This window comes from Meles meles, chromosome 11 (genome assembly GCF_922984935.1).
Source record: "Meles meles chromosome 11, mMelMel3.1 paternal haplotype, whole genome shotgun sequence".
In the NCBI taxonomy this organism is placed as follows: Eukaryota; Metazoa; Chordata; class Mammalia; order Carnivora; family Mustelidae; genus Meles; species Meles meles.
Window position 1 is genome coordinate 87,938,416 of NC_060076.1, and position 26,486 is coordinate 87,964,901.

General features: G+C 45.1%; 1 protein-coding gene across 1 annotated transcript in view; it reads right to left on the reverse strand.

The window, feature by feature from the left end:
* Positions 1-16,957, reverse strand: part of FAM189A2 (family with sequence similarity 189 member A2) — a 61,130-nt gene extending 44,173 nt beyond the window's left edge. Inside the window, exons 1-2 of the mRNA XM_046021883.1 lie at positions 16,342-16,957; positions 6,155-6,211 (exon numbers count right to left, since the gene is read on the reverse strand). Of these exons, the coding sequence (XP_045877839.1) occupies positions 6,155-6,211; positions 16,342-16,752 (468 nt within the window). The 5' untranslated portion in view covers positions 16,753-16,957. The remainder of the gene's footprint in view (positions 1-6,154; positions 6,212-16,341) is intronic.
* Positions 16,958-26,486: the final 9,529 nt, after the last annotated feature.

A 26,486-nucleotide genomic window follows, 5' to 3' on the forward strand; every position in this document is an offset into this window, starting at 1 on the left:
CAGACACTTCACTGACTGAGCCACCCAGGCGTCCCCATTTTACAGTTTCGACATGCATCCCAATCTACAATCCTGAGAGATGGGTACAGCCCCAGTGTACAAATGAGGAAACTGATCAGGTAATTTCCTTAGCCGCTCAATGGTGGAAAGTGACAGGATTAAGACTCAAAGCGGACCCTCCTGTTGCCTTATTCAACTCTGCCACTTGCTCTTTTCAATGAGGGATAAATTGACCACTTTAGAACTTGAAAAGAATTAGGCAGTCACAAATACAAAAATAATTAACTTCACACACACACACACACACACACTCACACATTGTTGGGCACAGAGAAGTACCTAGCAATTTGCTAATGGAGGAGGAGGAGGAATGGTACCAGGAAAGGAGCACTGGACTGGGAGTCAACACCCCCCCCCCCCCCAGTTCTTTCTAATAATAGTTCATGTGTTTGTCAACTGGACAAGCTGGTTCACTCCGGAGCCACTGGTCCCTCAGCTATAAAATAGGAAAAATACTTGCCATATAAGCCACATGACTAACAATATAAACTCTCAAGCATTATATGCCTGCAACAGAGTGTTATTAACTATTCTGAATACGAAGAACAGCCATCTATTTTTATACCTTAAAAAACCAAGAGTGAAATAATCATAGTATTTATACACAGGGAGCTTATGTTAAAAATGTCCATCTAAAGTTAAAATGCCCTCCAGGGGGCGTCTGGGTGGCTCAGTGGGTCAAAGCCTCTGCCTTTGGCTCGGGTCATGATCCCAGGATCCTGGGATCGAGCCCCACGTGGGGCTCTCTGCCTAGCGGAGAGCCTGCTTCCATTCCTCTCTCTCTGCCTGCCTCTCTGCCTACTTGTGATCTCTGTCTGTCAAATAAATAAGTAAAATCTTAAAATGCCCTCCGGGTACCTAACGAGGATTCTAGAAACCTACACAATGAGAGCGAAAGGACTCTTAGAAGACTGCTCTGATGTAAGTTCATAATTTTTCAGAGGCAGACCCCAAGAGACTTCCCCAAGGTCACCGATAACTAGGAGTTACGTGTCAGCATTAAAATGCAGGTTTCTTGAACTCTCAAACCAAGGCTCATTCCGAACTTTTGACAACCAGGAAATAGACTTAGAAGAACCAGAATGCACAAAGCCAGAGCTTCAGAGCTCATTTTATAAATGCAGAGATCCCTAAACTGCCCACGGGTCTTCTGACCCCTCCTGGTCTTCATGCCATCAGAAATGAAAGGGCTACCTTCTGTCTCACAGCTAACCCACCTACAAGTATTTCTGACTATCAAATGGGGTAATTCCCCAATCTCTTGACAGTGTCTGGGTAATCCATGAGCCTCCCTTCAAGGCACAGTAAGATGGAAAGACCCAGATCCCCAAATGACTTCATAGAGCAGAACCATCTTTGCCAGCCTAGCCTCTGTAGACAGGTGAGAGGACAGAATGTCTGTAGATCTTACCGAAACCATTTTTTAGTCTCTTTTTGGGTAATGAAGTTTTACCCTAAATTCCATAATCTTAACGTTAGAAGAGAAACTGATGGATCTTTTTTTTTAAATATCCAGTTCATTTGCCCTCCGATTCTCAGTCTGCGGTGCAAATCCACATGGCCCACCGTTGAGAACAAACCACATATATCACCCAGGAACAGTACCAAAGAAGTACCTTCATTCTTGATGCTAAAGAATAAAGCAATCTTAACCACCCTTCAGGTTATATCCCTCCCAAACTCTTCTAAACTGACAAGAAAAACAGCTCAAATGACCACTTCATAAGCAACCAAAATTATAGGCAGAAAGTCTGGCTAGGCTTTCATGGTGGGAATTCTTACCCAATGGACCACCAAAGAAAAACATCTTACTAAGACAATACCATTTTTGAACTGAGGTGACAAGACAAGACATTCTTTGAAGTCACTTCCAGCACAGAGTCTATAATATCTAAAAATTTATAAACCATTTCATTAGGGTGAAAAAGAAGGTAATGCGAAGAAATAACATTCTTTAAAGATGAAAATGGGGGTGACTTGGTAGCTCAGTGGGTTAACCCTCTGCCTTGGGCTCAGGTCATGATCTCAGGGTCCTGGGATTGAGCCCCGCAGCTGGCTCTCTGCTCAGCAGGGAGCCTGCTTCCCCATCTCTCTCTCTCTGCCTGCCTCTCTGCCTACTTGTGATCTCTGTCTGTCAAATAAATAAATAAAATCTTTTTTAAAAAATGGGAAACACACAGTGTTTAGTGTGATAGAAAACACACAGCCTGAAATGCATGTGGGCACACACACACACACATACACACTCACACACACACACACACTAGCCTGATCCAAGTCATGGTCAAAAATAGCTGTCAATGTTTACAAACGATGTTCCAAGATTATTATTTTTGTCCTGGACACATGAGTATTTAATCGGTATAACGAAGAGGATCCAGTAAATGAACACTTCCATCTCCAAGTTTCCACAAAAACTTGAATTTGAAGGAATTGGGTCAGGCTGCGCCTTCTTTGTTCACACCAGTATAAAACCGAATGTAATCACTGCAACAATCCCAAAAGAAGCAGCACCAATATAAACAGTCCTCAGAAGGAAATATTCAAGTGTTCTAGATGAAGTGTGCCCCCAACAACGCAAAACGAGGACAGCGTGCCTCTGAGAGGGCCCTGGAAAGACCACCTGCCCCCTCCCAACCTCCCCTACCCATACACTCCCTAAACCCCCTGAAGTAAAAAGGGGAAGACTACCATGCTGTAGAGGACAGAAACTAGTGGGAGAGGTTTTAAGAGAGAAGTAAAAAAGAAACGCTGAGGACCTAGGACCTACATTTCTTATTGGCTGCCAAATTCGCTTCACAGTCAACAACAGATGTGTATTGGGCACACTGTTTCTGGGGACACTGGGTGAATGAGACGGACCAGACCCGTGTCTTCATACAACTATCCACAGCGGGGAGACAGACAGCCAGTAGAAAATGAACAACACATAGGCTAATTACAACCTGTGAAGCCAAAAGTCAGTGTGGGGACGTGTTGAGAGGCAGGGATGATGGGTCACTGTCACTGGGTGGCCGGGAAGGTCTCCTTCAGGAAGCGACTGCTGAGCTGAGACCCAGAAGGAAAGGAGCCAGGTAGGGAAACAGCTAGGGGAAGAAGGTCCCCATTTGGTTAAGACAGCCAGGCTGTGTCCCAGTCAGACGGTGCCCCTGTGGCTACAGTATAGGGGAGAAGGGCTGGAACTGACCAGCCAAGCCCCCATCTGTGGGAGCAGAGACCCAGAGGGCCCCCTCCCTGCTGATTCTCTGATGGAATGTGACCTCCCACCCCAAATCATCCAATGGCACATTCCCTAAACTCAGGAAGGGGTCCGGGGGTGGGGGGAAGCCAAAGGAAAGGTGAAGCAGCCATTATGGGGAGGGTTGGGGGAGTCTGAGCCCCCCCCAACTTGGTGTCACTAGATTAACCCCTTCAGTTCAGAAAAGAAAACTACACTCAGGAAAGTTAAGTGGCTTCTACATTACACAGCTCTTGGGGGGATGAGCTGGGACTCAGACTAGAGTGTCTGACAGGTGTGCCCCATTTCTTTCATAACATCATGATTTTTAAAAATTTTTTAACATAACAGAGGCATATGGCACAAGTTATAACAGAGTATTATGAAGATTCATGTGAACTGAGGATTTTTCACTCAGGATGTTGACCAAGACTCGAATGATCTGTTGCTATACCCAGAACTCTTTGTCGTTGTACAATTCTTATCAACTAATTTATCTTCTTTATAAACCGATGTTAATTAGCATTTCAAAACAATCTCTACTTGGTTCTATATACTTCTTGATTCTAAATACTTCTAAATACATAATTCATAACAGTCGAAATACAGAAGCCCGTGTGTCCGACAGGTTTATAACTGACGCTAACACAGAAATAGGGCAGAATGCCTTTCAGGCAGGCGTGTGGACTCCTGATACATGGAAACATAATATTTACTGATCCGGACGTGATGAATGTAATGTTTAAACAGAAAAAGCAGCGCGCAACATGGTACGTACAAACTAGTTGTAGCTTTGATAGAGTTGTACCTATGCTTATCAACAAAGCTGAGAAATAAATCCAAAGGCATAAGAATAAAGATACATCTCTACTAAGGTCATGTTCAGTAATAGCTGTTTGAGCTCAGATAACGAGAATCTATAAAGTACCTTTCCAAAAGAAAACCACGTTAGAGAAATAAATGTCTTAAAAGGTTCTTACAAATATCCACCCAGAACACATGCCCATACTCTTCTCACCACTGGGAATCTTAAAAAGACAAAGAGCATTAGGGATTTTCTGATTTTAATTTAAATACTTGAGGTTTGGGGCGCCAGGGTGGCTCAGTGGGTTAAGCCTCTCTGCCTTCGGCTCAGGTCATGATCCCAGAGTCCTGGGATCAAGCCCCGCATATGGGGCTCTCTGCTCTGCAGGGAGCCTGCTTCCCCATCTCTCTGCCTGCCTCTCTGCCTACTTGTGGTCTCTCTCTGTCAAATAAATAAATAAAACCTTTAAATAAATAAATAAATACTTGAAGTTTGTATTACTGAGCGTTTCAATATTGACCCAATGGAAAAATCAGGACAAAAATGACTCCCATAGCCAAATATTAGTATAAACACTGGACCCCATCCAACATTTTTCTAGAGAGTTGTTGCAAAAGATACCTCAGCCACTCATAACACATGCCATAAAACTCATCCAGAGCCTCATTTTCTCCTACCCTGCCATCTCATAGACTAAAATGCTGACCAATAATTTACTCCTGCCAGAAATATTAAATGATGGACTTCTAAAATGTTACCTAAATTGTCTTGTGGGCCTGAAAACTCTTTTTAGTTTTTCAAGACCATCATCACAGTACCAGGATGAATTACTCTGACTCTATTCTACCGCGGACTTCTCCCTGCTTTTAAGAATTTAGCTAGTTTTGTATTTATTACCCACCACCCAGCAAATAGTGGTCTGTTTAAGATGAACTGTTAAGCATATACACAAAATGGTTCTAGAAAATTATTTAACCCTATTCAAAATGGATGGGAGAAAAATCAGAAGAGATACAGATGTTATATAGAATTCATTATATGTATTTCAAATTGCAATTGTCAGACCTACTTCATCTTTGAAAGCTGGCAATTCCATTGGCAACTGTCTATTTTTTATAGCATTCCCTAAATCCAAAGGACATAACAAACAAAAACAAACAAACCAAAAAAATGAATATTGGGAATGTACTAAATGCCACTGAACTGTGAACTTTAAAACGGGTTAACTTTATAGTATGTGGTAAATATATCAATATCAAAAAAAATCAATGACTAAAAAAAGGATAAAGTTAGCAATATAGGTCCTTATTACCATGAAAATATGGTAGATCCGTGATAAAGAGAGTCTAAGTCATGAAACTGTGAGGTTGTTCAACCAAAGCATGATGACAATAAAAAATTATGTATTCATGATTTAATAACTGAGATTTACTTCAAAAGACTATTCAGGGAAAAAGAACATGGGAGCACAGGAATGGGCAGGGGTCCAGCTGAACAAGGCTGGCTGAGTCAGGAGTTGTTGAAGCCAGTGATCAGTGTAGGAAGTTCACTTAATTATTCCCTCTGCTTTAGTGAATGTTTAAGAATGTCCACAGCAGGGGTGCCTGGGTGGTTCAGTGGGTTAAAGCCTCTGCCTTCGGCTCAGGTCATGATCCCAGGGTCCTGGGATCAAGCCCCGCATCGGGCCCTCTGCTCAGTGGGGAGCCTGATCCCTCCCCCCACCTGGCTCTCTACCTACTTGTGATCTCTGTCGGTCCAATAAATAAATAAATAAATCTTTTTTAAAAAATGTCCATAACAAACCGATTTTTAAAATTACATCTTTACAAGAGATCTAAGTCTGGAACTAGAAACACATTGGGTACATAAGAAGCTTAAGATGAATCAGAAAACTGACAGAACTATCATCTCACTTTACTGTTATGAGAAGGTCTGACTTCTAATGGTATCCCTTGTGAGCTTCTTTTTTCAATGAACAAGAAAGCTTCGGTATTTCTTCAGTGGTTGATTCCAACAGACTTCTCACATAGCACATTTTACAAAGGGTAACAATTTATGAGATCAGTACATACCAGGAGTATCATAGGCCGTTTCCAAGTTGTTAATCCTATGATTCCAGAGAGTATCACCTAGAAGGATAAACAGTATCATAAATCTAGAAAAGGGATCAATTCCAATAAACTAATCCTAGTCTCTAAAGTTGTTGTTGTTGTTGTTTTTTCCCAAAAAACCCTGAAATTTCAAAGCCTTCTAATTCTAACATTTAATGTTCCTACTGCTTATGTGGGCCCTGATAGACCACTTTGGACTCTCCTTCCCTCCAAGGCCCCCAGAGCTTTCTTATTGACTGTGCATGTTTTTTTCTCAAGGTCAATTAAGAACACACAAAGACGGGGTGCCTGGGTGGTTCAGTTGAGCATCTGCCTTGTGCTGGGGTTGTGATCTTGGAGTCCTGGGCTTGAGCCCCGCTTTGGGCTCCCTGCTCAGCAGGAAGTCTGCTTGCCCCTCTGCACCTCCCCCTGCTCGTGCTCTCTCTCAGATAAATTAAAAAGACCTTAAAAAAAAAAAAAAAAAGCACACAAAGAGAACAGTCTATGCTTCCAGTTAGTGAAGGGATCAGTTTTGCTGATCCAAGCTCCCTGTCCCAGAGCACTGAACCTGTTGCCTTGTCGACCTCATACGACACATGCATGGCTGCAACCCTCCCTTCATTCGGTGGGTCCCCATCCTTTGTGGGACAAGTGAACTCCCTGAAGTGGTACCCCAGGTCTCTCGGGATCTTCTTCGGCCCGATTCTCAAGCCTGGTTTCTATGCACCCCTGCCCCTCCCCCGACCCCTCTTCCTCCCAGGCACACCTGTCCCCCACCAGGCTGGCCAGGCTTTAGACACGACAGGGCTCTGTGCTTCTCTTGGCTACGGTGTCTTCTCCCGGCTCCCCTCATGGCTGCCTGAGATCTACACGCATCTTGCAAGATCCTGACTAGCAGTCACCTCCTCTGAGAAGCCTTCATGGATCCCACCACCCCACGCTCCTGCACACTGCGGGAAGCCCTCCACACAATGTTCCCCCCAAAACGCTCTCTGTCCTAATAACCTGCCTCGCCTGCCGACTGTCAACTCCTACCTCGCCTGCCGACTGTCAACTCCTACCTGTCTCCCAATCCTCGCCTCCCAGCCTGGCACCGGTTACATGACTGGCAACCGATGACTGTTCCTGCGCCTTTATTCCTCAATGAGGGGAGGGATTACAGCGCGAAAAGTCTCACATTGCAAAATTACACTTTGATAATCAACAATCTAAAATCCTTGGTAAAGAAGAATCGACATTTGGCCAAAACGTAAGCTGGAAATCACCGTCGACCCTCTGGATCCCCCAGTTTGCTAAGCCCAGCGGGAAGAACAAAGTGATTCTTCAGCTCAGGGACAGGGTCCTGTCCCTGGAGAACATTTTCCCTCAGGGAACAGTGTGCACGCATCTGTTCAACGCTGTTAGGAGGGTTTTCCTTTATGTACTTCTTACCAAAATCCCTCGTATGTACAGTTCACAATTATTGTTCATCAGCTACACTTCAACAGGGATTTTAGTGTTACTTTGATTCCAAGCTCACAGGCCTGCTACCATGCCCCCCTTCTGTATTTACTGGCTGAGAGTCCATCATGCCACAGTGTCAAACCAGCAGAGGACATGTCTACCCCCTTATATCAAGGGCCAGAAACTGCATATGGGCAGATAGGCAACCGATCCTTGCATCCCGGGGATGTCTAAACATACTCTCAGCTGCCTGCCCACCAGGCGCTAGATCTTTGCAATCCTCTTACATTCAGTAGCTCCTTCTGCATGCTGAACGAGAGCTGCCTGGAGACACGCAGGGCTCGGGTCTGCCGGTGGCCGCAGCTCCTTTACAAACTGGAACGTGACATCCAGGAGACCTTGGGGTCCAGGTTCCCCACCTGGCTTCTAAATAAGTATGCACCCTGGGCCAAGTCAGCTCACTTTTCTGGTCCTCACTCTCGTTTCCTTAGAAATGTGGTAAAGGGGGGAAACCCTCTCCCTGTCTCTTCTAACTCAAAAGTTTCCCCTGCTGTGACGGTAGCGATTCTTCCAGATTCCCCACAATCCAGTGCTGGCTGCCCGTGTGTGTGTGTGTGTGTGTGTGTGTGTGTGTGTGTGCGTGCGCGCGTGCACGTGCTTGCTCCCTGCCTGCCCACCCTGCTGCTTACTGGACTCAGCTGAGGAAATGCAACTATTTTTGTAAAAACATAACTGAAACAGTTGACTGCCCTTGAGGGAAACACAAACTGCCCACTTCACTAAAGTATAAATATGATGTGAATGACCAGTTAGTGTTTGCTATTTAGACCACCTGCCACCCTTAATGCAGAGCCCTGTGGTTCAGCTTTTGGAACACACTTTTTTTTTCCATGAAATCGACATTATCTTAAAAATGAGGTGCCCAGCCCAGCCCATAAATTCCCATTAAAAAGTAGTGAGAGCCCTCAGCTCTACTCTCCACCTCCCCCATCAGCCACACAATCGCCCCCCTCACCCACATGAACAATTTGGTGCGTTTATCTATTTTACACATGTATGGATTTTTCTTTAAATTCTTATTACTAGACAAACATGTGTATGTGTACATATACACATGCACAGAGGTGAACTTTTATAAAAAATGGGTCATAAAAGATACTTTTCCTCCTCTTCTTTTTCTTTCTCAATAAATATCTCAAGGGAATGTTTTCATGTCTACTGGAATAGCTCTCATTCATTTCTGTTTAATGGCTACATGACATTCCTTTGTATGGTTTGCCCAATACACTCAGTCATTTTCATGTTCATTGATAAGCATTCTATTTCCAGTTTTTTGCCCTCACAATGAATGCTAGGGTAACCATCCATGGCCAAATAATGCTTAAAAACAAGTGCTTTTTATTTCTGTTGGATAAAATCCCAGTAATAGGGTTGCTAAGGTGAGAGGGGTAAAATATATATATATATTCATTTATCTAGTAGATCATGACAGATACAATGGTCATTTAAAATCAAGGATCTCTGGGACACCTGGGTGGCTCAGTCAGTTAAGCGGCTCCCTTTGGCTCAGGTCATGATGCCAGAGTTCTGGTGTTGAGTCCTGCATCTGGCTCCCTGCTCAGCAGGGAGCTTGCTTCTCCCTCTGCCTGCCGCTCCCCCTGCTTGTTCTCTTGCTCTCTCTCTCTCTAGCAAATAAATAAAGTCTTAAAAAATAATAATAAAATAAAATCAAGGGTCTCTGGGACAAAGGGACTAAGCTATCTTTATTATTTTTTGAGAGGGGATTTTGCATATATGAACAATAAACTAACCTTAAAACATAACTTAAAAAATATGTACAAGATGTATTTGCCAAATACTAAATATCGATAATCTCAAAATACATATGACCTTAAAGAAACTTAAGACCCAGTAGGAAGAAATACAAACCTTATTAAGCAGAATTAAATGAAGACTCAAATCAACATATACCATGTTCATGGATTGTAAGGCAAACTATTTAAAGGTAATAAATACATTTCCATTAAACTGTTTTATAGGCTCAGCACACACTCACATTAAATCCCAACAGAATTTCTGTAAACCACCCTTCTTTACAGGGATTTAAGAAATTACATTCCAGTTGCAAGTGGGACTTGTAGTTACAGCCACCTCAGTCCTAAACCTAGCAACAAAGGCATATACCTACTTCTACTCAATTTCTCCCATTCTCCAAGCCCAATTAAACCCTATGACGTTTATGGGACCCTGTGAGAGGTGAGGCAGAGACTGATCAGTTAGAATCCGCTGGAATGCAGAAGAGAAGAGCTACAGCTGGGGATGACTTTTTAAGAGCTCAAGACTTAGGAAATAGATGCTCCCATTTCACCTGGGGCTGGGGGAATTCATAAAAGGCAAGAAGGGTCAGAGAAAGGAGAGAAGGAGCCAGAGGATTCAATACCTCCATCTCCCTCAAATGACAGCAGTAGCTGGAGCTCCATCAGAAGGGACCAGAAGGTCCCTTAATGCCGGCCCCCCATAATACCCATTATACCACAATGGTGTTACTTGTTTGATTGTGTTTTACACTCACTGGTAATCCCATGAGGGCTTGGAGCGGTGAGTATTCGAGGCTCCCAGAGTCACTCAGTTAGTTATGGCCAGAGTCAACAAATAAATGAATGGACGGTGAATAAATGAATAAAGATCAGAAATGGGGGATGAACCTGCTTGAAGATGACTATTTCAGCCTAAATACATTTTCCACTCTTGTGCTTCCTAAGACTTTACCAACAGCAAAAAGCAACCTCATCAGCATTCTTCCCACCCAGTACTAGATGAAACTTGCCCTGAATGAACAGGCAAGCACCTATTTTCTAACATTGAATTATCTCTATATTATTATAATGAGATTTATTATAATTTTGGTTTCACTCACTTGTAACCCATTCCTCATAGCTTATAGGAAAAAGCAGAGGCCTTTCTTTTTTCAAAGATATTGCAAAGAAGGATTCCAAGATACTTTACGCAAGAATCGTTGTTACCCACCATATGTGGTTAATGTGCCTTAATTTCCCAACTTAAAAATCAAATCATTAAGAACAAAAGCTTATTATTTTACTGTCCTATTTTTCCTTTGCTATCCATGAACATGCCTTAGGGCTAAAATGTTCTGGATTGTTTGCCAAAAGTTGCTATATCTGAACACAGAGATAAAAAGATAAAAAGAGATAAAAAGGCTGTAAATGTACCATGTCCACCTTATGAATTAAGCACACAATAGTCAAACCTCTCCACAATCAATCTTGACTTACAGCTTTTACACTGGCAATTTTAAAACAAGTATGTGTGCAATTGTATGTATTGGTATGTGTCATGCTTCCCTATCTGTCCAGCATGATTCATTAAAAAGACTGAGAAAGTGGCCACCTGGATATTTCTAACGTATACATGATGGTTACTAGAATGTCCCAGAGAAAATTGGCCTTTTCACTTTACTTGGATTACATATTGCCTTGATATTTAAAAAACACGGACAGAGGTTCAGCTATATGCCAGGCCTGGTACTAAAGCCCAGCAGCAAGTGTTTCTGTATGTTGTCTAATTACACCCTCACAAAATCAGTTCTGAGGCAAGAATCAACGCACCCATTTTACAGACAGGTAAATGAAGCTGAGAGGCTCAAAGACTGACTCAAGAATTTACCACTCTGCTGCCATGCAAAATAAAGGACCAAAGAACATCAATAAAATCATCACCAAAGTTATATTTAAAATGGCCCATAAATATTAAAGTAGTATTTGGTGATTATGATAGAAAAAAATGTATTTACTGTTGTTCAGCTGGTAGAAACTTCAGAATTTTTGAGTTAGTTTCTCCTTTGAACCATTCATTCTTTTTATTCATCACTGCAATTATTTTTTAAAGATTTTATTTATTTATTTGACAGACAGATCACAAGTAGGCAGAGAGGCAGGCAGAGAGAGAGAGGAGGAAGCAGGCTGTCCGCAGAGCAGAGAGCCCGATGCGGGGCTCGATCCCAGAACCCTGGGATCATGACCTGAGCTGAAGGCAGAGGCTTTAACCCACTGAGCCATCCAGGCGCCCCCATCATTGCAATTTTTTTGAAAAGGTTTATCTTAAGGTTCACCAATGTCTGTCTCTTTATAAGGAACCGGAATCTTGACAAAGAATTACAGACTCAAATGGGGTGGGGGGCGGGGAGCATGAGTTTAGGTCAGTGACTCAAACAGAGATGTATGCAGATAATATTAAGGATGTTAAGGCTCCCAGAAAAGAGCAAAATTTAATAATAACCAATTCTATACCATTTGCCTAAAATATCTCCCAAGGATATGTCATCAGAATAAGGAACTTTTTTGAAGGAGAAGACACAAACCAATGCAATCCTCTACCCTTTGAATAATCCAGTGTAGTAACTAAATGTGTCCCCAAATCAAAAATCAGGACACCACGACCTGAACATGGTCTTGGAGATTTTCCTCCTGCAACCCACCTGGGGTCAAACGTCGGGATGCTTTTAAAAATGGCTAATCTCTTAGTTTCATGCCCTTCAGGAATAATGGTAGACTGAGTCACTAACCAATACCAGGAAGAAGATAAATGATCACAGAATGCTCAAAAACAATGAGTATGTTTAAAAACACTCCCTTCGAACTACTGATGGTGTGAATGTAAAGTATGGAAAAAGACTCTTAATAGGACTTGTCAATTCTGAAAGATTTGCCAATTTAATCGTGAGAGCAGAGGAAGGCACGTCATGGTCATTCAGAGTTTAGAGATGAAGATATCCTTCCACTGTGTTCCATCGTGGGTCCAAAGTAACCTTAGACAAGCTGGCTCTACCACTCGACTACCTAGTTTCATATGCCAGCAACACTTCCGAGGGAGACATAAAACATCCTGTGTCCATATGGTGGAATCTCACTAGGCAATGAAGGAACAAAGTGGGCCATAAGCACGTGCCATAATCTGAATGGACCTTGCAAAATTACGCTAAGTGAGAGGAGCCAGTCACAAAGGACCACATATTGGATGATTCTGTCCATATGAAACGTCCAGAATAATCCATAGAACCAGAAAGTAAAATAATCAGTAGTTGCCTAGGGCTAAAGGGACCAAGGGGGAAGTGGGGGGGGGTGACTGCTAATGGGTACAGGGTTTCTTTCTGGGATGACAACAACTTTCTAGAATTGGTTATGGTGATGCTTGCCCATCTCCATGAATTCACCAAAAATCATTGAATTGCACGCCTTAAATAGGTAAATTGTATGGAATGTGAATTATATCTCAATAAAGCTGTTATATATATATGTGAAATATAATTCATATATATACATATAAATACATATATATTATATATATAATATATAATATATATACACATATACATACATATATATAAATACATATATATGTATTTTAAAACCCTGCTGTCCTCGTCATAATTTTTAAACTTTTTTCATAAAAACCTCAATTTAGCTATATTTATATTAGTATATTACAATGTGCTCTTGAGACCTTTCTTTGTCTATTAAGCTGCTTTCTTTTAGAAATCCAAACTGAAATATTTCAGGGCTGAAATTATGATACCAGGGAGTTGCCTTAAAATAATCCAGTACCAGGGACACCTGGATGGCTTGGTGGGTTAAGCCGCTGCCTTCAGCTCAGGTCATGACCTCAGGGTCCTGGGATGGAGTCCCGCATCGAGCTCTCTGCTCTGCAGGGAGCCTGCTTCTTTCTCTGCCTCTGCCTGCCCCTTTGCCTGCTTGTGCTCTCTCTCCCTCTGACAAATAAATAAATAAAATCTTTTAAAAAATAATAATAATCCAGTAGGGGAGTGGGTGTGAGTGACCAGTGGTCATGGGTAGATTAACTATCGAACCTGGATGATGGGTAAATAGGGGTTCATTATACTATTCTTTCTACATTTGGGGAGATTTAAAATGTTCATTAAGAAAAGTTGGGGGGGGGTTCTTAAGACCTGCCTGGTCACTTCTATGCTGTCTCCTTATTCTGTTTATATTTTCTTTCTGTTTAGATTTTCTTTTCCAAATGATACATATATTAAACTATTTACAGATGAATGGTGTGATATCTGAGATTTGCTTCAAAATAATGTGGGAAGTTAATGCAACAGGGAGCATCATGGAGCTCATTCCTACCCCCCTTAAAACACTCATCCTTCCGATACTATCAGAACACACAGAGCCAGCAGCAAAGTCGGCCAGAGGCAGAGATGAAACAGTTGTTGGAGCCCGGTGAGAGGCATAGGAGGGTTCACTGAACAATATTTGAGTAAATTTAAAATTTCCCATAATGCAGGAGTGTCTGGGTGGCTCAGTTGTTAAGCACCTGCCATCGGCTCAGGTCATGATCCCAGGGTCATGGTGTTGAGCCCCACATTGGGCCCCCTGCTCAGCGGGAAGCCTGCTTCTCCTTCTCCCACTCCCCCTGCTTGTGTTCCCTCTCTCTCTATCTCTGTCAAAGAAATAAACAAAATCTTAAAAAAAAAAAATTCCCATAATGCAAAGTTAATAACTAACACACAAACATAAAGTCTCTCTCATGTATATAAATTCAAAAGGTACACGTTACTGGTGAAACTTTTTTCCTAAAACGCCATGGTCATGGTGCCTAATGCCATCCTCAAATACTACCCAGTCTTTTTGGACACGCAGTTTCTGCTGGTTCTACAGTCACTTTGTAAATTCTGCGGTCAACCGCAGAAACAGGTCACCAAAAAATAAGCATAATGAACAATTGCAGCTTTGCGTGTAGAGCTGAGGGGTGGGGTGTGGAAAACAACCTGACCGAAGAGAAAGGTCCAAGTCACTGATCTTTCCCTGCTCTGTTTTGCTGGGTCCTAGATAACAAGGACACGCCCAGCCAGCAGGTCCAGGAAGAGCCATTTTTATTTTGTTTGTTTATTTATTAGCTATATGTACTTCATCAAATCCAACTGTGGCTTGACTGACATCGAAGGGCATTCACCTCTGAAGTAATTTACAGTAGTACACTGATTTGGGGGTTTGATTTCAGAAGAGAAAAAAAACGGTTTAAATCCTCCTAAACTAGCTGTCTTTGAGAGGACAAGAGATTATGGTTTTTATAAAGGGAAAATCCCTACAAATGTATGCAAGATTCACTTCTGGTCCATGGCATTTAGAGAAATGAAATGCATCCACCGTTTGGCTGAATTTAGTCTGACGAGTGGACTAGGGAGCATGATGAATCTAATCCCGACCCTGCTGTTTTTTTAAAAAAGACGCCAGGAGGCCATGGGGAGAGCCCAGTGGCGGGGCCAAGAGGGAGGGATTCCTCCAGCACGATGAACAGACCGTGAACTCCACAGCAAGTGCTGTTCCACAGTCGGCCCATCCAGTGTCCACGCATTTCGAAAGGAGAGCAGACTGGCATCCGTTTAGGTATAAAATGTCAGGCCGGGCTCACAGCACTTAATGTTCTTGATGTTCTTATTCAAACAACTACTTTGGGTGCAATTAGTTCTCCCTAGCGTCTTAAATTTGCTCTTGAATCTGGGTATGCGTGAACCCACAAAAGGGCCTTTTTTTTTTCTTTTCTTTTCTTTTTTTTTTTTTCAAAAGGGCCATTTTATGTTTATTTGGCACATACATTCATTACGGAACTTCTTCAAGCTTTCAGATTTAGTTACTTCATAAAAAGTTCCTTTACTTTCAAACACCCATCTTCCACAATCATTCCACAAAGACCTATTTCCAAGTCTCTCAATGCCCAGCAAACCTCAAGAGGTTGGATGCCTTAGATGCTAGGACATTTTAGGAGTGAGGGGTGAGGAGCCACCCAGAGTCCACAGACAATGAAGGCAGCAGCCTTCCCCAGAGGCTGGGCACCTTTTGCCCCAGAGCAACCTCCCCCCCTGGGAGGAAGCAGGGACCTGTCGCTGCAGGTAGGTAGGTAGGCAGACATCTCCAGGGAGCTGCCCCCTGCTCCGGAGGCTGTGGGGAGCTCATGCTTAAGGACACTTTGGGTTCTTGAGAATTAAATTCTGCACAGCAGCCCGCCTGGCTCCCTTAATCCAGTGGCCGCTTAGGGCCCTCCTTTAATGACCAGGTACCCACGTGGTGTGCATACACCCTGTCATTACCTCCTGAACTTGTCCCCAGCTAGAGTGGAGCCATCCTACGCCATACATTTCACATTTCTGTGTGCCTTGAAGTGGAATAAAATAAATGGCATGGCCCGGTCAGGTTGTCGCTTCAATCACCCCACAAATACACCTGCTATGTGCCAGGCACTGTGGATACCTCCGTGGACAAAACAGATCAAATGCCCGTCCTCCCCCCGCAGGTGTTTCCGGAGAAGTGAATACTCAACCGCCCGAAGTTGAATCATTTTTCTCCTACTTTCCTACCACCCACCCCCATTCTTCCAGTCTCTCAGAGCGGGAAATCTATTTGAGCCTCTAACTTGACAGGAACAACAAAATCCTCCAGCCTGCAAAGAGCAGACACGGTCCAGGTGCAACCCATTTCACGCCTGAACTACTCTCTCTTTGAGCCTTTTTTCCCCCCACCAGCCTCAATGTTTCCAAAAACTTCAACTGGCTTAAGGGGCTGTGCTCCCCAACTTCAGCCCTGGTGGGTGGGGGGCTGCAATGCCGGGGCAGTGGAGGCGACCCCCAGAGGCCCCTGCTCCAGCGAACCGCCCGGCCCAGGCGAGCGGGGGGCGCGCGCGTCACTCACCGAGGAGCCGGCCCAGAACGGACACGAGTTCTTCACCTGAGGGGAGCTGCTCAGCGACAGCGCCCCGAAGCTCAGCGCCACCATGCAGCAGCCCAGGATCAGCTGCAGCAGTCCGAGCGATAGCAGCGGGCGAGCGGGCAGCAGCGCCGAGCCCGGGGCGGCGGCGGCTGCGGCGGCGGCCCGGCGGGAGGAGAGCGCGGGCGGCCCGGCCAGCACCCCGGCGGCGGCGGCGGTGGCGGCGCAGCGAGGCCGCACGGGGGGCGGCAGGGCGGCCCGGGGCCAGCGCGGCCGCAGCGGGGGCAGCGGCGGCTCCTGGGCGGCGGCGGCGGCGCCCGGGCCCCCGGCCTGCGGCCCGCCCGAGAGCCCGGCCACAGGGCAGCAGGAGCCCGGGAGCACCACGGGCAGGGACATGGACGGGCGGGGAAGGGAGCGGCCGGCGGCGGCGGGAGGGGACGCGGAGCCGAGCGGCGGGCGCCGCGCACTGGGCACCGCGGGCAGACCCCGAGGCCGAGGGGGAGGGTAGGAAAAAGTGCGGCCCAACCACTTGCTGCCGCCGCCGCCGCCGCCGCCGCCGCGGGCCGCACCCACCTGCCGCTGGGGGTCCGCCTCCCGCCGGCCCCGGGCGCGCCCTCGCTCTCCGCCCCGCACGCCCGCGCCGCGCCGCCGCCTCCCGGACGCCGCCGAGCCCGCGCCCGCTCCGCGGGGTCCGGGAAAGGAGCCCAGTCCCAACTGGGTAAGTAGGTCCCTGGGGCGAGGACGGACCTCGCAGTCTGGCGCGTCGGAGCCGGCGGGGGACGGTCTGACCGTATGTCCCCCGCGCGCCGAGCAGGGGCCGAACGTGAGCGCCGCGGACCCTCGCCCCCTTGCAGTCCCGCTGAAGTCAGGACCCTGGCAAGTGCGATGCGAAGGGAGCCCGGCTTTAAACTACTCCCCCCCGCGCCCCGGAATGGGGGAGATGGCAGGAAGAGGGGCTGTGGGTGACTTGGTGGGAAAGTCTTCGGGCTTCGGGAAAGGACGAGGCAGAGCGAAGTCACCGCTCGTGCGGGCTTCCGGACGCCGACACTGCGCTGCAGCCCCGCTGCCTGGAAGTGGGGGGTGGGGGAAAGGGGCGGGGGAGCGGGGCCGCTTTCCTGGCACCGAGGTTGGGAGCCGGCGTGAACGCGAGGTTACCTTGGAAGTATCCAGCACCCAGAGAGAAAGAACGGGGTTGGGGGCGGCCCGGAGGGTGTGGCAGAGGTAACACGGGGTCCGCCTCACCTTGCCTCCTGAGCTAGAACAGGCATCACCCGGTGGAACACAGAATCCCAAACTAATAAAGAAATATCCTAATAAAATCCTAACCTGTTTTTGGAAACTTATAAGACACACTTAGAGCTTTTAAAAAAAATGATTCTCTTTTGCAAAAAGATTTACTCTAGGAGTATATGCCCTTCGCTCTGAGGATTCTTACGTTTTGATAGTGCTCTTATACGTGAACCCATTATAATGGATTTTTTTCTCTAGGTTCAGAAGCAGGACAGTGTCGCTTTGCAGAGAGTCGGTCTCAGTATTAGGCTGTTCCTCTAATCAGTAAGGTGGGGGTATTGGGCCTCCTGCACCATAAGCCCAGGGAAATGTGTATCTGTTTTTATGCTCTGCTTGCAAACGCTGTATTTATTTTGGTCGTTACTTACTCCAACCCACAATGTGATGCATTGCCAATGGGCAGGTGTGTTTACATATACGCTTTTTGAATTATTAAAGCATCTGTGATTAACAGTCCCAGGACTTCTTTTACCAAGTCCTCTTGGAAATAAACTTCAAACTCTGGAGAAACAGGGAGCTGTATTTTAAGATAAATGTATAAAGTAAATTGCTTCATGCACTTTAAAAACATCTTACGGCCCATATTCTTAAATTGCAGGTAATGTTAAAGTCTTCTACGTTGAGTTTATGCCTTTTATTTTATACACAAACCTAAAGATATTTCATTTTTTTTAAGATACTTCTACACCTTGCAATATCAAAAGTCTGTCTTTAGAAATTCTTTCAGCTTCATGAATTTATTCCAGTGGTAAATTCTAAACACCTGAATGTACTATCAAAATATATTCTTTGTGTCTGGGAATATTGGTGCTAGAAGTTCGATATCCTCCTTCCCTTAGACCAGTTGATGAATGGAAAGGCAAGAGTTCCAGGGGAGCTGATAACCATCCGTTTCTTGCTGCAGGTGCTCATTATGTGGGCAAAGTTTATTTTGAGAAAATTCACGCAGTTATGTTTTACCTACTTCTCTGTGTTTTATGCATAAATACTATAAAGTATTTCTAAGTACTTTACCCTTAAATTTTTAAAGTCTTCTTCCCTGTACAGAAGTCCTCCCTTACCCACAGTTTCAATTTCTGTGGTTTCAGTTACCCACGGTCAACTGCTGTCCAGAAGCAGGCAATGCTCCTGACATATCATCAGAAGGTCAATAAGAGCCTGACACCAGGTCACAATGTCTACGTCATTCCCCTCACTTCATCTCATCATGTAAGCATTTTATCGTCTCACATCATCACAAGAAGAATGGTGAGTGCAGGAAATAAAAGACAATTTACCACGTTCACGTAACTTTTTCTACAGTATATTGCTATCATTGTCCTATTTGTAGTCATAGCTGTTACTCTCTTACTGTGCCTAAGTTATAAATGAAAGTTTGTCGTCGGTGTGTACATAGGTTTTGGCACTATCTGTGGTTTCCAGCATCCCCTCTGGGGGGGACTGGAGCACACTTCCCACATAGAAGGGGACGCCACCATACAGAAACAGATGACAATGCAGGGAATGCAAATCCCTAGTTTCAAGCCACTAAACCTTTTCCAAAGCTGGTGATTACAAGCTATCGTACTGTAGTACTGTACGTTTTCTTTTTTTGTTGTTACCGGCCCCATCTCTAACTGTGAGCTTCTTTTTCTGCTTATCATACGCACGAATCCAAGTAACACTGCCCCAGCCTTTAAGGTTGGGCCGGGTATAACTCTTCACTATTTGCATGTTGGACTTTGTAATCCAAGCCTGACTCTCAGCAACCCCCAACACTCACTTACGGTAAGTTCTTGGCTACACCGGGTCAAGCTGGGCTGCATATAAATGGAATCTTAAGGGACAATTCAGAGTCATTGGTTTCAGGTTGGCTTAAAAGACATAGAAGTGAGGACTTTGGAAAAACAGTCTGGCAATTCCTCTGAAAGTTAAACACAGGGTTATCACCAGACCCAGGATTTCCACTCGTGCGGACACACCCAAGAGAAATGAATACAAAAGCTTGTACACCAATAGCATGATTCGCCGGCACCAAAAAGTAGAAACAAACCAACTATGGGTGAACAGATAAACAAAATGCGGTAATCCGTGCAATGGAATATTTTGGGCAATAAAAAGGAATGAAGTACTGTACTTGCTACAGCATGAAGAACCCTGAAAAGTTCATGCTAACTAAAAGAAGCCTGTCACCAAAGCCCACGTATTATATGATTCCATTCATTCGCAATCCCCAGAACAGGCAAATACATACAGACCAAAAGTAGATTAGTGGTTGGGGCGGGGGGAAGGGCGAGGGGGGTGTGGAGACTGAATGGGGGGAGGGCGAGCTGTAAAGGGTATGGGGTTACTTTCTGAGGTGATACAATGTTCTAAAATCAATTGTGGTGCCGATGGCGCACCACTGTGAAGATATGAAAAACCCACTAAAAACCACTGCATTGTACACTTGAAATGCATAAATTGTATCTCAATCGAGATGAATGTGAATTATATCTCAATAAGGCCCTTATCAAAAAAAAAATTGAGAATAAACAAAGTGAAGAAGAACATGTGGAAAATTTGACCCAGGCATTTCATTGATGTAGGTGCCGGCTTTCCTGAAGATCAAAGCCAAATTCCAAGGAGAAATTTCCACCCACTCTTCCCTTCCCCATACCTCATTTCCACTCCCATTTTCCACTCCAAGCCTTCAGTGCTCGGGAATTAAAGCTCTCTCCCTCGGGGCGCCTGGGTGGCTCAGTTGGTTGGGCTGCTGCCTTCGGCTCAGGTCATGATCCCTGGGTCCTGGGATCGAGTCCTGCATTGGGCTCTCTGCTCGGCAGGGAGCGTGCTTCCCTCTCATTCTCTCTGCCTGCCTCTCTGCCTACTTGTGATCTCTGTCTGTCAAATAAATAAATTAAATCTTTAAAAAAAAAAAAGCTCTCTCCCCCAGGTGTCCCCGGACACCCTTCCACAAACTGCCCAGCTCCCCCCAGCACTTCTCACCAGCCCCCCACCTGTCGGCTAAGTGCAGGTGTCTACTCCCTGCTGGAGTGGGGGGAGATGCTGCAGAAACTCTTGAGAGAATGTTCCTGAAAACCTTCCTCCAGCTCCTGCACTGTGCATTTTACAAAGAGAAGAGCTTCTCAGAGCAAGGCACGGCGGGCTCTGGAAGACTTCATTTCATATGGGGCAGCTTCGCAAAGTGTGGTCCACGGCCAGCAGAACCGTCTGGGGGAGCATGTCAAATTGCAAGCCCACGGGCTTCCAGGAACATCCACACAACCCCACACCCTGGATAAGAGGCCTGGGAACCTGCATTTTAACCAATGCTAAACAGGAATGGTGGATAGTACTATTCGGACTCCAGAATCTCTACATGGGGATTTGTCTGTGAGAGGGGACTAGTAGGAAGGAGAAGGTGGAGGATATGGTTTGAAAACAAACTGAGATGTGAATAGGCTCTAGGGGAGGGGCTCCGCGGGCCCCCAGCCTGGCACGGGTTGCCCAGCTGACTCGTATGCCCAGGAGGGATGTAGACCACTGCAGTCTAAAGCGAAGGGCACCATATTAGAAGCCAGACATCCTGGGTTCCAGCCCCTCCTCCGCACTGTGATCTCGAGCCAGTTCCAAGCTTCTCTAGCTCACCGTTACTTGATCTGTCAAGTGCAAGTTCACGAGGCTTCATCAGCTCCAGGCCGAGCTGTATGATCCGCTGGAGGCCCTGAGTGAGGTCTGTGATTTTGAAGTTCAGACATTCTAGGAACAGGATTTCTCAGCAGACCATGCGGAGAGCAGGGGCCAAGAAATGCAGATGAATTGGGATGTGGAATGGTTAAAAACTCGCAGGCCCCCAATACCCAGGACAAAACTGGAGATTCATTTTAAACTTTAAGGCCTTGCATGCCACGGTCTCCTAGCTTTGCATGAGCTACAGTGTTGCATGAGGGTTGTGTCAAGGAAACAGAAGCGGCTTCACTTTTACCTTTCCCTTTGCAGAGAAACGGCTGCAGACCTTTTTTTATCTTTCTTTTTTTAAATTAAGAGAGTGAGACTAGGGGCGCCTGGGTGGCTCAGTGGGTTAAGCCTCTGCCTTCAGCTCAGGTCATGGTCTCAGGGTCCTGGGATCGAGCCCCGCATAGGGCTGTCTGCTTAGCAGGGAGCCTGCTTCCCCCTCTCTCTGCCTGCTTCTCTGCCTACTTGTTAACTCTCTCTCTGTCAAATAAATAAATAAAATATTATAAAAAAACAAAGAGAGAGTGAGACTAGAAGAAAGAAAGCAGCGCTGAGCAGCGCTGGGCAGACGGGACACTCCATTTTTCTGAAACGACGGTGCAGATTTCTAATGCCACTGGCCTCAAGACAGACTTATTTGTTATTTATTTGACAGACGGAGATTTCAAGTAGGCAGAGAGGCAGGCAGAGAGAGAGGAGGAAGCAGGCTCCCTGCTGAGCAGAGAGCCCGATGCGGGGCTCGATCCCAGGACCCTGAGATCATGACCTGAGCCGAAGGCAGAGGCTTTAACCCACTGAGCCACCCAGGCGCCCCCAGACTTATTTGTTAAACTGACGAGCTGCAGCCCTACTTTCCTCATTGTTGAAATGAAACGCTGAAGACTCCCTGCAGTGCAACTCCATTTCACAAAAGGCGATCCAAGTCAACTGCCCTAAAGATCACAGCTTATAAACTTGTAAGGGCGACAAGCCACACTTACATATGTAATAAAGTGTGCCTTGTAAGAGTGGGGGGGGAGAGAGAGAGAGAGAGAGAGTGTGTGTGTGTGTGTGTTAGAGAGAGACCTCGTCATAGAGCTTTCTGCAAATTCAAGTTTCAGTAGAAGTCAAAGCTGCAGTTCATCTTTGGAGCAGAGACGACGACTCTGTTCTGGGGAAATCCCTTGAACAGGACTTTTGGTTATGCAGATGTGAAGCCTACACCACTTGGAAACAAAGATGTTTAGGGAACAGCTGTGTGATAATGGGCTCCAGAAGCTGCCTTTGCCTGGTGGGAGCCCCGCTGCACAGCTCCCTCCATGAAGCCGCTCTTGGTCTGGGGGCTTCTCAGACTCACCAGAGGGACTTTAAAAAATAGATGCCATTTCGAAGCCCCAGGTGCAGAGATACTGATTGGTGAGATCTGCCGTGGGGGGAGGACCATGCAGATATATTTAGTAAAAGCTCCCCTCAGCTGTGTCAGAGTCCAGCGTACCTTCGTGACTGTGTGCGCATGCGCCTGCGCGTGCATTTTTCCCACAAACATGCATGGAAGAGAGCGTCTCAGGCCCCCAAAGGTTGTGTCAGAGGATGGCCTTTAATGCCCGACAAGCTGCAGGAGAGACAATAAGACAGATTTGGCCTGGGCTTAGTGCAGTCCATGTAGACAAAGCTGTGTGTGCCCCCCTACATTGGGTGTTCCCGGACTAACGAACCCTAACTGTGGGAAAGGTACAAAGTCACTAGATTTGACATGTCTTAGCCATCGACCTACTGCAGACCACAGAGTCACCCAGGAGAAAGAGGTGGGGTATCCCCAAAAGAGAGTGCAGGACTGCTGTCAGCCATCCAGCAGAAGGTCATTCCTGGGGCAGGAAATGAGACCTGAGGAAACTGAGAGCTTAGGGAGCTAGAAGAGGAACACCACTTTGCTGGACAGCCTGCCATGACCGGGCCTTGCACACATTATTTCTAACCCTCAAAGAGTATGTCAGGTTGATCCTTGGCTTAACTGGGTCAGAAAAGAGGAGAAAGGAAGAGAATTATTCGCCTTTTGCCTTTTGCACTCATGGTCCTTATTTGCCACAATTTCAACAGTCCATAAGGATAGCAGGAAATAAAGTTTCTCTCCATGAAGTGTTAGGATACTAAACCACTCTTCCAGCTCTCCTGAGGCAGGAAAACAGCTACTCTTGGCAGCAGTTGTAGAGTTTGGTGTGTTCGAAAGTTCTGTGCGTTCTTACCTGTGCACCTTGTCCTGATTTAATAAATTGGCATCCTGATATGTCAGTCCTTGGTGTCAAACTCATTTTTACATTCGAGCTTTCAAATGTGCTGTTCCTTCTACCGAGAACACTGTTCTGTGCCAATAGCTTGGTCCTCACTTATATATACGCACATTCCCCTGGGACACTCCTACCCATCCCAAGATTACAGGTTGGAGCTCCTTTGCTCCAGAAGGTCATCCTCAACATTCCCATGAACGCCCCAGAGACCAAGTGAGGTGAGCCTGCTTTGGGCTTCATGTCACCCTCTACTTCCCATCATAGTTGTTGCCACACCATATTGTGATCATCTGATTTCTTGTCTCGATTGCTGTCTAGACTCCACCCGTGGGAGACACTCATATTTTTGTGGCATGGCCAAGATAAGATCTTTCTGAAACACTGGAAGTTCCTGTTCCTGTTGAGTCCTAGGAGCAACTCCTGATGAGAACATACAATTCGTTCTATCAAATGAAGAGCAGCCTTGGGTTCCCTCCTTACCAGCTGTCAAAACTAAGTCCACCCAGACCATCTCCAAAGCAGTAGGTTTGTTAGGAAAGAGTTGGCTGTGTATTTGTTCAGAATCTTTCCCTCAAAACTCAACAGCCCAATATAGATCAGCTCGAATGGAAACAAGTACATACTGCCCACTAGAGATAAGAAACAGTCATGGGTTGGGGCACCTGGGTGGCTCAGTTGGTTAAGTGTCAGACTTTTGACTTTGGCTCAGGTCATGATCTCAGGGTTGTGAGTTGAGCTCTACATTGGACTCCAAGCTCAGTGTGGACCCTCCCTCCCCCTGCTTGCTTGCTCTCTCTCTCTCTCTCACTCTCTTTTTTAAATAAATAAATATCTTTGGGGAAAAAAAAAAAGAAACGAAAAAAGGATCACGATTAGTGCAGTGTGGTTCATTTGTCCATTCTTCAGACAATCCCTGAAGCCAGGACAACAGAGTACTACAACTGGTCATGCTGACTTACATTCCTACTCTGTGTTTAAGAGGTAGGGTCTGCACAGGAAATGAAGAAAGGAGAATGGAATGTGTTAGACAAACAAAAACAAATAGCTTCCATGCAGCTATACCAAATCTTGGCACATCCCATCTGTCTGTCACTTTGGTTTACCATCAGTCCTTCCTGCAGCAAAACCTTCACACCATCCTCTTGAAAGCCATTATCCTGGTCACAGGAGCCCCTAGTGTCTCCTGACTCTCAAGAATAAAGAAGCATGCTATAATCACTGGACATTTTCATGGCACTCTGGACTTGAATTTGAGAAGGTGGGTCGCAAATGAAAGGAAAAATAAGATAATTGGTACAACCTACATTCACCACTCGATAGTAGAATAATGTCATGACTCAGAGAGCACAGGGTTTCAGCATGGAGCTCCATATCTAAACACGATCATCTAAGTGAAAAAAGGCAGCTCAACAGGAGAAAGTTCTGTTAAGAAACAAGTTAAATGTGTGCTTTTAGGAGCGCTACCTTTTAGAAACATAGAGGATCATATCTCAAGGACACTTGAGTCATTCTTTAGGGCCGTGATTCTCTATCTGGAGGTCAAGAACCAGTTGGACACCATGCCTTATCTGAAGACTTAAAAGTAATATCTCATATGGCTATTTTTCCAAATGCACAGAGATATGTTCACAATTGATAAGGAAGCATTTAAAAGCCTTACTAACTTTATCTAGAATTAACAGATACTAAAATAGAGCTACTATCATATGACTGTCAGAGAAATGTTTGAACTTTAAAAAAAAAAGCTTAGACAATTCAGTTCCTGGGTATAAACCCAAGAAAAATGAGTGTTTTATGTCCAACAAAAGACATACACAAGAATGTTCCTAGCAGCTTGTTCATAAGCACTCCAAACTGGAAATAATCCAAATGGCCATCAATAGGAGAAAGAAAAAATAAAATGTTATATTCATGTAATGGAACACTGCCAAAAAATAAATAAATAAATAACTCTGCTACTCTCAACAACATGGATAATCTCAATAATATAACTTTGAGTAAAAGAAGATAGGCATAAAAAAGTTCATCCTTTATGATACCTTCTATACGAAGTTTAAGAACAAATGTATGTATGCTGATAGAGGTCAGATGGTTGTCTTTGGCAGTGATTAACCAGAGGGAGACAAATCATTAAAAAAAACCTTCAAAGACCCTGAAATGTTCTACATCTTGATCTGGATGATGAAGTCTTACACGTATACATAATGCCAAAATTCATCAAGCTGTGCACTTAAGATGTGTATACATTTTGGTACTGAGTTATAATAACCACAGCAAAAAAGTCAGAGTACATGAAAAAAATTGGGAACTTACTCATTTTATAAATTAAAAATTAACTTTTAATTACAGCTTTAAAAAACAACAATCCGATCTTCAAAGAGGGTTTGACCAATGATCGGACATTCAGTAGGAGAACAAAGATTGTCCCTTGGGTCTCCTGATCTCCAGGTCAAAGCTGTTTGTGTTACGCCACGTTGAGGTACTAGGTCCCTGCTGTATCTGTGAAGGGTGTAAGTTCTGTTCCAACCTAGGCAGCATGGTGACTTCTAAGTTCTTATAGTCACCCCTAGACCTGGGCACCGTGTGACACAAAGACCCTTGAGACACCCCTGATGACTTTAGAAGCAATGTGGTTTGATGAAGGAGCTCTGGATGGTGAATCCAGATATCTTGATCACAGTGGCCTCCTTTCTGCACCAGGGCCTTTGCACCTGCTGTTCCCTCTTTCTGGAATGCTATTCTTTCCTATATGTCTTGCCCCATCATTTCATATACTTCTTAGAGAAACAATTGCTGACTTTATCAAATGTGATACTGCCCGTCCTCCTTCATTCTCTAGCCCCATAGTTGGACCTCTTCCTAACTCTTATCACCATCTGA